Raw genomic sequence first — 13,633 nt, forward strand, 5'->3', positions numbered from 1 at the left:
CAGCCTGGTCTCTGCTATTCTGCCCCTCACAAAGGCAGTGCTGACTGGGACTGGCAGTCTGACTGGGTCTAGTCTGCTGTACTCTGTGTGTTGATCCTTTGGTGTGACGTGCTCTCCTCTGGTCTGCTCTCCAGGGCCTACATGAGCGTCAAGGAGCTGAAGGAGGCACTGCAGCTCAACAGCACTCACTTCCTCAATGTCTACTTTGCCAGCTCAGTGCGGGAAGACCTTGCAGGTGCTGCCACCTGGCCTTGGGACAAGGAAGCTGTCAGTCACCTGGGTAAGTGAAGTGAAGACCAAATATGGTAGAAAAATGAGGAGGCCCAAAAGGAGTCTGTGAAAGTGAGTTTGGAGAAGAAAGAAAGAGAAAAATCAATTTACTCAATGAATTAGCTGTTTTGGGCTGAGAATGGCTTTTGGGAGAATCTGTCAAAATGTTTCAATGCAGGCAAGTAAGAGGTATTGGAACAAACAGTGGCAAATACCCAGGATGTTCTAGACGAGATCTCTAATCTAGATGTGAATAAGTTGTGGACATGGAATAAGATCCATTTTATATCTTGGAGAACCTCAAGGGGGAAACTAGCAAGAAGATGGCTAGACTGTGAAACCTGGTTTGCAGTAATCACGGTGCCAGAAAACTGGTGGACTTCCTGCATGGACTGGGCTTCCAAGGAGATCCTAGGAAATCCAGGCAGCTGGGGCTTGCTTGCTTACCCAGGAAAAGAGTGACACCTTAATACTGAATGGAGCTACTGCAAACTTAAGAAAGATAATTCCTTTTATAATGTCTTATCATTGTTATAAAGGAAATCTTATTGACCAATCAATGAATTATTAAATCAGTTAATGTTGATAAAAAGTAATTATCAAATATAATTTGTATATACTTTTGAAGGTCCTGAGTAGTATTCTTGCAAAACTTATTTTAAAACTGAATTGCCATAATTGAGAGGAATCTTTCATGTTGGAGAGAGAATGATTATAGAGACCAGAAACCATTTTATAAATGATTTGAGAGGTTATGCACAGTTAATCTTCTTAGTAATCAAATATGAAGTAGAGAGGAATAAATTGAAGAAAGATTACACAGTGCTATATATGTCAAACCCATGTTTGATTGGGTCATTGTGAAGTTGAGTCCAGAACACACTGAATTGATAATCAAAGAAAATATGCGCACGTGTCCAAAGGACAGCTAGTATTGTGGATTGGGGAAGGAGGAAGATGTGCAGTAGGTTAGCAATAGATGAAAAAAATATTGTTGCTCTTCAAGAAGAAACCAGAATATGAAAATCCCTGGAGGAAATCAGGTCAACATCCAGAAGGGGTACATATCTCGAGCAAAGAAGGAGACAATAAAAAACTGAACATGTGGTGTCTAAACTGAATGCTTTGCTAGTGTGCTGGGTTTCCTTGGCTCTACACTATCTGATACAGTTTTAGGACTCTGTAGTCCTTTTATCACTAAATTTTGTATTTCTCCTTAGTACATGAGAAGTCAGAAATTGGTGAGATTGGCAGTGCTTTCCAGATGAAAGCTAATGTGTGAGTCATTCTAGCCTTCATGGTAACGATGGTTGGGTTAGAAGGTCATATTCCAATAATCCATTTAATAGTGAGTTTGAGTGTCTTGAATTATCCTCATCAAAAGCAGCGGTAACAGAGGAGCATATAACATTGTAAGAAAGTACCTTCAAATTGGTGCACGTCTGAATCACCAAAGGTAACCTTTTTGTATATGTGAGGGTGTCCTGACAGCAGGCTTTACCCAGCAATGGTTTCCATAAGTCCTGGGTCTGTCACTGGGAATCTCCTTATTTGACAAACCTTGAAAAGTTCTCTGCCTGCCATTATGGAGACAAACCCTGGTCTCTTCATAAGAAGTGCTGGGCTGGGAGCAGACCACTGAATGTTTTCTAACTGTATTGGGGCTGGGCTGTTGACAAGATTCATTTAACTATAAAAAATGGATAAAATCCCCCAAAATTTAGCTATTTGAAGACATCAGACAGCAGCCAAAACAACAAGGATTTGAGGGGCCCAAGCCCAGTGAGAAGAAAAATGCATTGAAGTGAGCTCTATATATAACTCAGTTTATTTTTCCTTTCAGGGAAATTGCCAGATTTTCAGTGAAAAGAATAGAGGCAGAGCAGAGAGCAGCAGTCTAGAGCTTGTTTCAGCCTCACTAATGGGGAGACAGAAGTTAGAGGTCAGGCCTTCCAAGGCATCCAAGACTTGAGGGACCAAGCTCCCAGAGAAATAGAAATCACAAAAAATGAGCTTGATATTTTGCTCATAATTTTATTTTAGGATATTTGCTAATTACTAAACTATGCATTCTCAGGGTTAGTGGCCAAGAAAACAAGTGTGAAATAACTGCGAAGAGATTAAAAAGCTAAATAGTGATTTCAGGAGTCTCATAGTAGAAGGGAGAAAAAATTGGAGTTGAGGCCCTGTCAAGGAGGAGGGGCTCTAAGACACCCCATGTGTGAGGGCACAGAAATAGCGTGGCTCACACAAAGCCTAAAATCCAGCCTGAAACACTCTTAAATCCCTGTTTGGAGAAAGGTCATCTGCCTATATTTAACTGCCTAACAAAAAAAAATTAACTATGCTCTGGAGGAAGACGACATCATCAAGAGCCTCTATAAGTTTTCATGCATAATGTTCAGCAATCAATAAAGAATTACCAGTTACACCAGGAGACAGGGCCAAATGATGGTAAACTAAACTAAACAAAGAAATAATCAATCAATAAATGCAGACCCACAGATTACCCAGATATTGGACTTATTGGATATTGGCTTTAAGATAATTATGATTAATATGTTCAAAAATAGATAAAAATATGGAGAGTGTCTACAGAGAACTGTAATCTATAATAATGAATCAAATGGAAATTTTAGAACAAGAAATACAATAATGAAATTAAGAAATTAATAGGTGAGTTTATGAGCAGGAAAAAGAATTGAATAACTAGGAAATTGTAGAAAAGATACATATTGAAGCTCAGAGAGAAAAAGTGATGGAAAAATATAGAAAATAGTTTGAGATATTTGAGACCTGATGAAAAATGTCTAATGTAAATTGGAATTTTAGAGGAGGAAAAAGATTTTGGGGCAGAAACAATATCAAAAAGATAATGGCTGAGAATTTTGCAAAGTGACAAAAATATAAAACCACAGATTCAAAATGTTTTACAAACCCCAAGAAGGATAAATAGAAAAAAATCACAACTAGGTCCATTATAGCAAAAGTGCTGAAAACCAAAGGCAAAGAGGAAAACCTGAAAAGGAGCCAGAGAAAAAGGATATGTAACTTTAAAAGGAGTAACAATAAGACCGATGTGCTAATTTTTCCACAGAAACTACGGAAGTCATAAGACAATGGATTGATAGTATTTTTAAAATGCTAAAAAGGAAATAATTGTCAATTTAGAATACTATATTTAGCAAAAATACCTTTTAAAATGAAGAAAAATTAAAGATATTTTCATACAAAAACTGAAATAATTTAATTCCAGCAGTAAAAAAAATACTGAATAAAGCTACGCAGGCAGAAAAAAATGACCCCAGATGGAAGCAGAGACATGCAAAAGGAAATGAATGATACTGGAAAGGGGAAAAATATTAAAAGTAATAACAATGTCTTTTTGGTTTAAAATACATGTAGAATTGAACTATGACAACAATAACACAAAAGACAAATGGAAGAAAGCAAATGAAAGTAAGAATTTAAGGCACCTTCTTCACCTGTATCTAGAAAAAGTATTGATTTTAGTAATTTCAGGCAGTAATAAGTAAAAGTGCATGTTGTAATCTTTAGGGCAACAATTAAAAGATAAATTATCTCTAACTGACAAGCTAATAGAGCAGGAAATGAAATGATCCAAAGAACCAAGGAAGCAAGAGAAAATAAGAATAATAACAGATGGAACAAATAGAAACAAAAAGTAAGATATTGATTCAGACTTAACATATTAGTTATTGCATTAAATGCAAATGGACTAAACAGATCAATTTAAAGCCAAAAATTGTCAGACTGAAAATAAAACTCAATTGTGTGGTGCTTGTAAGAGACACATCTTAAGTATGAGAACACAAGAAGACTGAAAGTCTAAGTATATATACAATGTAAATACTAATCCAAAGAATGTCAGTGTGGCTTTCTTAGATCAGGTAAAGTAAACTTAAAGGTGGTGCATATTACCAGAGATAAATGGGAATGTTTTATAATGATAAGAAGTAAATTTTAATTGGAAAATGTAACCATGATAAATTTGTATGTACCAAATAACATGCCCTAAAAATATGTAAAGCAAAATTTACAAAAATAAAAAAGGACAAATCTGAAGTTATAGTTCGTGCTTTAAAAACGTTTGTCTCAGAAAATAATAGGATAAGAAAACAAATATTTAGTCGAGATATAGAAGATTTGAAAAACATGATTAATAAACTTAGCAAAATTAGAATAATGTACTTAAACAGTGAAAAATATACATTCTACTCATGTGCCATGGAAAATTTACCAAGAGTTCTCAACAAAAAGTAAATTTCAAAGGAGTGGAATCACAAAGACACTGTTCTCTCATCTCATTGGAAAAAAGCTAGAAATCAACAACAACAACAAAAACAAAAAACTAGGAAATCTTCAAATATTTTGAAACTAAGCAATATGCTTATAATTACCCTATGGCTCAAGGAGCAAATCTCAATAGAAATAGGAAAGTATTTTAAATGAGATAATAATGACAGTATGGCATATCAAAGCTTGTGGTATACACAAGAAGCCTTATACAGGGGAAATCTATAGCTTTGTATATTAGAAAAGTCTGAGCTAAGAGTCCTTCTCAAGAAGCCAGCAAAGAATAACATATTAAACCCAAAGAATGAAGGCAGAAGGAAGTAATACAAATAAGAGAAGAAATAAATAAAATCGAAAATAAACATTCATTAAAAAAAATAAACAGAGCCAAAAGTTTTTTTTTGATGGGGAGGGGATGTCAAAGGATTGATAAACCCCTAGAAAGGCTGATCAAGAAAAACAAAACATGAGCGAGGAGGAATATATTACCACTATAGGGAATAAAAGAGATAATATTCTTACGTAGACTACAGACATTAATAGTCAGTAAGTATTTTCCATAAATGATGTTGAAGCAATTGGACATCCATAGGCAAAAGAAAATGAATCTCAACATAAATCTCACACTGCATACAAAAATTAGCTCAAAATAGGTCATAGATATAAATATAAAAACGGAAACTATAGAACTTTTAAAAGAAAACATGAGAATCTTTATGGCAGGCCTAGGTGAAGAGTGCTTATACATAACACCAAAAGCATAGTCCATAAAAATAAAAACTGATAAATTGGACTTCATCAAAATTTAAAACTTTTTCTCTGAGAAAGACGCTGTTAAGATGAACAAAGAAATGAGAGATTTAGAAGAAATATTTGCAAACCACGCATCTCACAAAGAATTCGTAGCTAGAATATATAAAGAATTCTCAAAACTCAACAGTAAAACAAACAAACATTCCAGTTAGGAAATGGGCAAAGAAAAGAACAGACATTTTACTAAAGAGGATATACAGATGGAAAAATAACCACATGAAAGGACGTTCAGTATCATTATCCGTTAGGGAAATGCAGATTAAAACCACAATGAAATATCACTACAGGCTTATTAGAATAGCTAAAATAAAAATTAGTGACTATACTAAATGCTGGTGAGGATGCAGAGAAACTGGATCGCTCATACATTGCTGGTGGGAATGTAAAATGGCACAACCACACTGCAGAATACCTTGGCAGTTTCTTATAAAACTAAATGTACACCTACCATATGATCCAGCACTTGGACTCTTGGACATTGGTCTTAGAGAAATGAAAACATACATCCATTTAAAAACTTTCATATCAATCTTCATAGCAGCTTTATTTGTAATAACCCCAAACTGGAAATGACAAAGTGTCCTTTAATCTAACTGTTTAAACAAACTGTAGTACGTCCACACGATAGAATATTATTCAGCAAGAAAATGGAAAAAAATATTAATGCATAGAATGACTTGTATGTATCTCAAAGGTATTATGCTGAGTGAAAAAAAAAATCTCCAAGTTCCACGCCGTATGATTCCACTTACGTAGTATTCTCACAATGACAAAATCGTAGAGAACAAGTTAGTGGTTGCTAGGGTTTAGGAATGCAATGGGAGGAAGAGGGGAAGGGATATGAGTGTGAGTGTGACAAAATGAATAGCAGGAGGGAGATCTTAATGGTGATGGAAAAGTTCAGTATCTTGATTGTGGTGGTGATGACACAGATATACCTGTGATAAAGTTGCATAGAACCATACACACACACACCCACACACACACACACACGTACACACGAGTGCATGTAACAGCTAGTGAAATCTGCATAAGGTCTGTGACCTCTGCATGAGCAGAGTACTTTGCATATAGCAGGTGTTCTCTGAATGCTCACTGAATGAAGGGATGAATGAGTAAATGAGTGAAGGTATTAAATTTAAATGGTTTCAAGAATTGTCTCATGAATCATTGACTCATAATAAATATTTTCAACAAATGGTGTAGAAGCAGTGGGACATCCGTAGGCAAGAGGAAATGAATCTCAACACGAGTCTCAAACCTTGTACAAAAATTAGCTCAAAATAGATGAATTGCAAAAGAAACTAGGATTATTTATGTTTCACTCATAAGCATTTTAGGAATAACTATGTTCCCCTACATGCTTCTGAATGTGCTTTTCAGAAGTAGAGGACCAGACTGAAGAGTTGGGAAATCTCACTCAATATGAAATTGCTCACGTTCTTATTTATTTATTCTTGTTCAGTCATAACTGTGCTTGAACAAAGGAAGCGTATTGACCTCAGTCAGGTGTAGAGCAGTACAGAGAGCTGGCATAACATGATAGAGGAAGACATTTAGGATTTTCTAAATAGAGTCTTTTTAGGACTCAAGATAAGATTATCTGTTGGTGTCAACATGAAAGTCCCCTGCACTTTGAGGGTCATCTGAATGACCTAGCAGATGAGTACACTGGCCTGAAAGTTTGAAGATTGAATCCAATTTCTGACTACCAATGGCTTAAGCCACTGTGTGGAAAGACCGAGGTAATTTGTGGTCCCGTTTTGCCATAAACACCATTTCTGCCTTTTAGCATTATTTTGTCCTGTTAATGCTGTGGCAATGCAGGGCAGAATTTCTTTTAAATAAACAAATGAATGATCGAGATCCCCTTGAACTCTAACGTTCAGTGGCTTCAGTATCTTTAGTTTTAGTACACAGCACTTAAACTGGAAATATATCTTCAAAACCAGAAGACTTGAATTAGTAGGAAACTAGGCCTTTTATAAGCTATCAATACCATACTCGTCATCGTTCATTCATTCATTCATTCATTCATAGGAAAACTGTTGAATCTGTTTTGTGGCAATACCAGAGACAGAGTAACAAAAGGAATTCACCCCAAAGGTTTTCACAGCATAACTGGGAGGCAGACATGCAAATATACACTTAGAATACTATGTAACAGTACCCCATACGAGGGCAGGCAGGACATGAAGAGAAGGTGCCTAGCTGTGCTGAGAGCATCAGGGAAGAGTTCTGAGAGGGGCAGAGGCTTGAGAGGAGAGTTGAATAAGATAGAGACAAGCAGGAGTTTGCTTGGCAGACAGTGAGGGCATTCCAGAGAGAAAGAACTGGTAGATGCCAAGGTTCAGACTGTTAAAAACCTGAACGTACTTAGAAGTGGAATGTACTTGGCTAGAGCAGTGCTCTTCAAACTTATTTTTGCTCACTTGTACCCCCTAAAAGACTTTTGAAAAACTATGACTCCTTCATACATTCTAAGAGTAATGTCTAAAAATTTAATCATAAGTTTAGATAGTAGCAAATAGCATAATTTCTGGCATGTTATTTTAAATTAGTGACATTTTAAAATAAATTTTATGTCTACCCTTCTAAATGTATCCTCAGTAACATAACAATTTTATAAGAACCATCATTCATTTAAAAAATTAACGTCCATGCAGTTTTTTTTAACGCTGGGAAATTATTCATTGCTCCTTTTTTCTCTTTGAATTTGTGTTTCCATTCCATTTCTCCTGTAGAGCTTTATATTAATGTAACATATAAAAATCTATTTTTTCAAAGTCCTGGTCACCTATTTGTCTACTAAAAACATATTTTGAATAAAACAACAGTTTTGTGATGGTAAAGTTTTTAATTAAACTTTTTATTTTGAGATAATTGTATATTCACACGTAGTTGTAAGAAATAATGCAGAAAGATTCCACATGTCTTTTACCCATTTTCCTCCTATGGTAACATCTTACAAAACTGTAGTACAATATCACAAAGAGGATACTGATGATAAGTTATAAAGTATTAAAAATTTATTTTCAATTGAGTTGTCTTTTGAAATGATTACTTGTCCAAAATTAATAAAAATGATATTTTAAAATGTTGATTAATGACTAGTAAACAAAATGGGAAACAACATTTTAATGAGGTGAGAGTGACTTTTCGCCTCCAAATTAGTTCTTGTGTCTGTAGATGAATAGTAATTATTACTCTAATGAGCACCAATTATATTGCTTTTTTCCCTTTTGTGGCTCTAAGCACTAAGAAATTTTGTTCACATAAATAAGTAGATGGGGAAAAAAAAGAGTTCTGTTTGATTGACTGAGTGGATGGTGGTGCCAAGTTTAGAAAATATAGGAAAAGGAGGAGCAAATGGGGAGCTGGTTTGGTTTTGGGTATCTCGAGTTTGGGGCCTCTAAAGACCTGACTGTGAAGGGACTTGCACAGGAGCTGGAGGAGGAGCGGAATTGAGGGTTATCCCTGACACCAAAGGAGAGAGAGGTTTGAGAAAGTCCCCTGAGGCCCACAAATGCAACTCTGCAGAGAGAGGAAGTGCCTACAAGGGCACTGCAGCCAGATTAGGGAGAGTCTGTCACTCTCTGGCACGGAAGTAAGACACTTCAGAGTGTTCTGGGCCAACCCTCTTGCTGGTCCTTCTAGGAATGTCTATACTGCCAAAGACCATTCAGAGACCCTGATCAGATCACAAGCAGCATGCCCCAGTGTTCACAGGACCCGAGAACCACGTGGGAGGGAACTTGAACCTGGTTGAGTTGGGGAACTTGAACCCCAACTATGAATCTGGCTCAGAATGGGGGTTTAAACATAGAGGATGTTCAAATAAGTCCAGCTGATGTGACCCTTGTAGGAAAAATCAAGTCTTCGAAAGACAGAGTGGTCTATGGCCTCACATAGATAGGATCTTGAGCAAGTCACCTCTCTGGGCCTTGGTTTCATCATCTATAAAATGGGGATAATAAGCATGAGGAAGAGTGTCTGGCACATGGTAGGGCCTCAGTAAATATTAGCTCCATTAGTAGCAGTAGCAGCAGCAGTACAAGTTCCAAACACCACGTGTCTGTGGTTGACCTTCCTGGTTGTGCCCTCAGCGTCCCACCTCACCTCCAACATGGAGATCTTTAGTGTCCTGGAAAGATACTGGCTCCTTTATAAAGAAAAAAACTTTTAGGGGTCCAATTGCTTGCAATGATAGAGCAGCTTATAAGAAGCTAAGCGAGTTTCCTTCTCAGTCAGAGAAGGAAAGAATAAGTGATGGTTTGCAGTCTGGTGGAGATGAGTAGCTGCCTGGGCAGGGTCTGTGAGTGTCATGGCCCATGGACTGGAGGAGAGCAGCTGTCGCAGGGTGATGCAGATGTGGCGGGTATCTGGAGGAAAGCAAAGCAGCAGCAGCGGAGGGGCAGAGGCAGACAAAAGCAGCAGAAACTAACTCGGAAGTGAGCTATCTTTCCTTCGCACGGAACTTTTATGGGGGATCCCCCGGGACACATCTCCATTTCCTCCTCACCGAAGAGTTGGACGTTGAGTGTTGCATCAATTGTGGCACAGTCATGCACAATGTGAGGGAGGCCTCGCTCGGGTGCTGAGAAATAGCCATGTATGTGACAAGTGGCAAGTCTGGGAATCTCAGCCGGGTTGTTTCTGTGGAGTGCAGGTGCAGACACCAGAGTGGGAAAGGTAGAGGCATCCACAGGAGGTACAGAGGAGCACTCTGGTGCAACTGGTCATTAAATGGTGGGACTCAAGCCAAACAAGTTTTGTCCCATATCCACTGGTCTTCTCTTTACTGTGCTAAAGCAGAGTGATTCCTCCTGGAGATAAGGATTGAGCAAGATGCGTAAACTGCAGAGCACCAAGTAAATACTAGGAATTATAGAAGCATTAATGAGACAGGCTACATGACACAAACAAGGCGAGGACTGCTCCTGGGAATTGCACACTGGCTGCTTTTGTAGATTATTTAATTTTCAGAAGATGACATTCAGCAAATGGGGTTATTCTTGGTGCCTTGGGATTTCAAACATGTGAGCACTCTTGGATATTGAAAATTTTGGATAAAGTTACTCTAGGTTATGAACCTCATACCCTGAAATTAGGGTGCCCCGAAAGTAGGTTCATGCATTTATAAGTAGGTGGAGTAAATAATCACCTTTACATGTATTGACTTGAAAGATCTCCTCTTTTGAAACATATTCTAGTAATCATTGACTCCTGGGCATCCAGAACAGTGCCTCATGTAGAATAGATGCTCAATAAATGCTGAATTAATAAATGAATTATAGAAAATATCTTTCCCATTCATACTCAATAGTGCCTAGAATTCTGGCATGGGTTATGTGTGATGTGTGTTTGGAGCATTGCCTTCATCCAGAAGCAAGGAAAGGATTAAATAATAAGTCTCCAAAGCTTTAGTAAGAATATTTTCAGTTTTTATTAATCAGATTACTTTTCTCCCATGGTGTGGGAATAGCTAGAAGCTTGACAGTTGGGGGTAGGAGTGGATGAAAGGATATAAAAGGAGACAAAAAATTACATTAGATTCTCTGAAATCTTCGCCCTCTACACGTTCTTGTCTTGGTTCGGTCTTGCCCAGAACAAGGACTCCCTTCTAATGAGACCACAGGCTGTAAAACTAAGAAGCCAATACAAGATTTGGAGATGAGTGGTTCCTGGGCTGCTGGTTCTGTTAAGAATTTGCTTGTCTTTCTAGCTCCCGTGATCTTTTTCTTTTTCAACCTTTTCCATTTCATTTCTCCTCTTGTCTATCAGTCCACTTTGCTGCTTTTTCCCCTTGCGATGTCCCAAAGTGCTCCGTCCTTGGACCTCCAGGCAAGCTTTGATAGCCTTGTCCCTTCCTTGTGGAGAGTATGTTTTGGGGAGCCTGTTTTAGAGTGTAACTGGAAGTAATTATATAGGCACCTGCAGACCAGCCTTCAACCTCCTTGTTTTATGGGCGTATAACAGTCAGCCCTAAAAGTTTTACAGAACCATTTTAAAGTCATTTCAATCATGTCCTTTTCTCCAACTGCCTGAGGTTTTTTTTTTTTTTTTTTTTTAAATAGAAGTAGCTTTGGGAATCATTCTCTTTATTGCATGCCACTCTGGCGGTCTTGGGCTGACTCTGGGAGAAGCCATTTGGAACAAGAGAACGCAGCGTCGCTTGGGGAGCTTGGCTGTCTGCTCCTGGGTTTTCATCTTTTAATCAGCAGCTTCTCTCCCTTTTCTTCCCCTGCGCCATCCCCAAGACCACACAGCAACCCTGTCTTATTGTTTTAGTTGTCCTTTATAATCAAGGCTGAAAGGTCTTCTGAGAAGACATTTGTGCTTCCTCTGCCAGTCCATTAAGCAACAGCTGTGCCACACATGGCCACCAGTTGCTGAATCCAGGGAGCCCCATTCATATTATGTTCTATGTACAAGTTAGTGGTGCTGGCATGTATTGATTTCGAGTCCCACTGTACGCATTCAAAAATGCAAGAAATGTAGCATTTATTTATTCTTCTATAATTGAACTTAATTTCTATTTTGAGCCCGTACATAGCTGGGTAGTAGAAATTTACTCTTAATCAATTGCGCTTCTTTTGCCTGGGCCTGTATCTAACTGTAGAGATGGCTTATAAATGCCAAGGCCGTGGGGGAAAGGATCCATTTTGTCCTTAGCCATTAGGTGATGTTGGTCACCTGAGATGACCCTTGTTCCCATCACAACTTCAGCGAGTCTCTAGGAAGCTCTCCATCACCCTTCCCTCTTCGCCTCACTGGTCAGCCATTCTTCTCTAGAACGAGGCCACTTACCCAGGAATCCATCACTGGAATGAGGCAAGATCCCCCTGCTGTGTCCAATCACATGCACCTGTTGTGAGTCTTTATCCCTTTACCAGGTCTCGAAAGATAGAGTACAGTCCGCTTTGTCTGGACCCAACACTAGGTATGCATTCCCATTCTTGCCATTTTATCTATTCTCTCTTCCCCTAGCTTAGGAGAATCCGTTCAGGGCTAAGATGTGGTGGTGGCATTGGTAACATGAGACAAGGATCCTTAGCCTCCCTTCAGGCACCATGCTGGCTAAACCGTGGAGTCTTCTCAGGGCCCAGATGGCATAGGCTTTGGAAACCTCACAGCCAGAGCAGGACTGCTCTCCTTGCTTTTCACTCTTGTGTATCACCTAATGAGGTAATGAGTGAATGCAAGAGAGTCTTGCTTCCTGCACTGGCAGGAGAGTAAGGTGGGGGGAGGCAGGGAACCACTGGGGTAAAATAGTATTTCCAAAATCTTGCCCCTTCTTTCACACTATTGCTTCAAAGTTTCCCTTGAGTAGGTACTCCTGGTCTTGTCATCAGTCCCTAGGCAGCCTTGCAGGATAGGTGTTGCAGAGGTGAATGAAGGTAGAAAGAGTCTAAGTGTCTCAGAGTGAAGATTGAGGGGCTAAGTTATGGCTGAAAGCGTGTGTTGGCATGTCTTTCTACCTCCTGTTTCAGTGTAGCAGATGAGAGCAGAGAGCACAAAGAAAAAGATTCAATTGCAGGGGAGGGAATCCCAACCCCCTCCATTCTACCACCATTTTTATCCCTTATTTGTGTTTTAATTTTATCCTCCAAGATGAGGAGAAACAAAAGTGAAAAGTGGTTTTGAGTCTAGGAAGTGGTAATTATATTCTCTGTAACTAGAGAAGTGGGGAGGAAAAGATTATCGGCACATAAAAAAAAAGATGTCTTGTGTAAATCTGACCTAACAGCAAGGTCTATGAAGAATGAAGATATCAGTCCCAATCCTATAAGATTTCCTTTCCTCCCACAATCACTAATTTCATGCTACTAGGAATGATTTTTGAATGCCAATATGTTGTCTATGAAGAGAATGTGCACTTGTCTATTTGCAACTCTGTCCAAGTGTTGTCTGTCTTCTGGGTGCCCGTGGCTCTCAGATTCAAAACGACATGGAAACAAAGTGTGAGCAACTTAGGAACAAATTCGAGCTCCTTGTGTGAGGGTGCTTGTCTACCTTGCCTGGCAATGCCTGGTTTCATTCTGGAAGGCCTGCCCTGTTTGTGTTTAGACCCTAGCTTCCATTCTCTTGATGAATGAAATGGTTAGGAGGGAGCCAACAAGTGGAGAGGGCAAATGAGCATGTGTGGCCAGGCTGCTTTATGTAATTATAGTCTAAGATACATTTTACGTCACTTTTTTCTAGAAAATAAGCTAAATGCTTATTTATGTCC

General features: G+C 38.6%; 1 protein-coding gene across 1 annotated transcript in view; it reads left to right on the plus strand.

Moving 5' to 3' along the window:
* Positions 1 to 13,633, plus strand: part of PAPPA2 (pappalysin 2) — a 257,488-nt gene that overhangs the window by 98,325 nt on the left and 145,530 nt on the right. Inside the window, exon 3 of the mRNA XM_046680507.1 lies at positions 135 to 280. Within this exon, the coding sequence (XP_046536463.1) occupies positions 135 to 280 (146 nt within the window). The remainder of the gene's footprint in view (positions 1 to 134; positions 281 to 13,633) is intronic.

The sequence above is a fragment of the Equus quagga genome, chromosome 13 (assembly GCF_021613505.1).
Source record: "Equus quagga isolate Etosha38 chromosome 13, UCLA_HA_Equagga_1.0, whole genome shotgun sequence".
Classification (NCBI taxonomy): domain Eukaryota; kingdom Metazoa; phylum Chordata; class Mammalia; order Perissodactyla; family Equidae; genus Equus; species Equus quagga.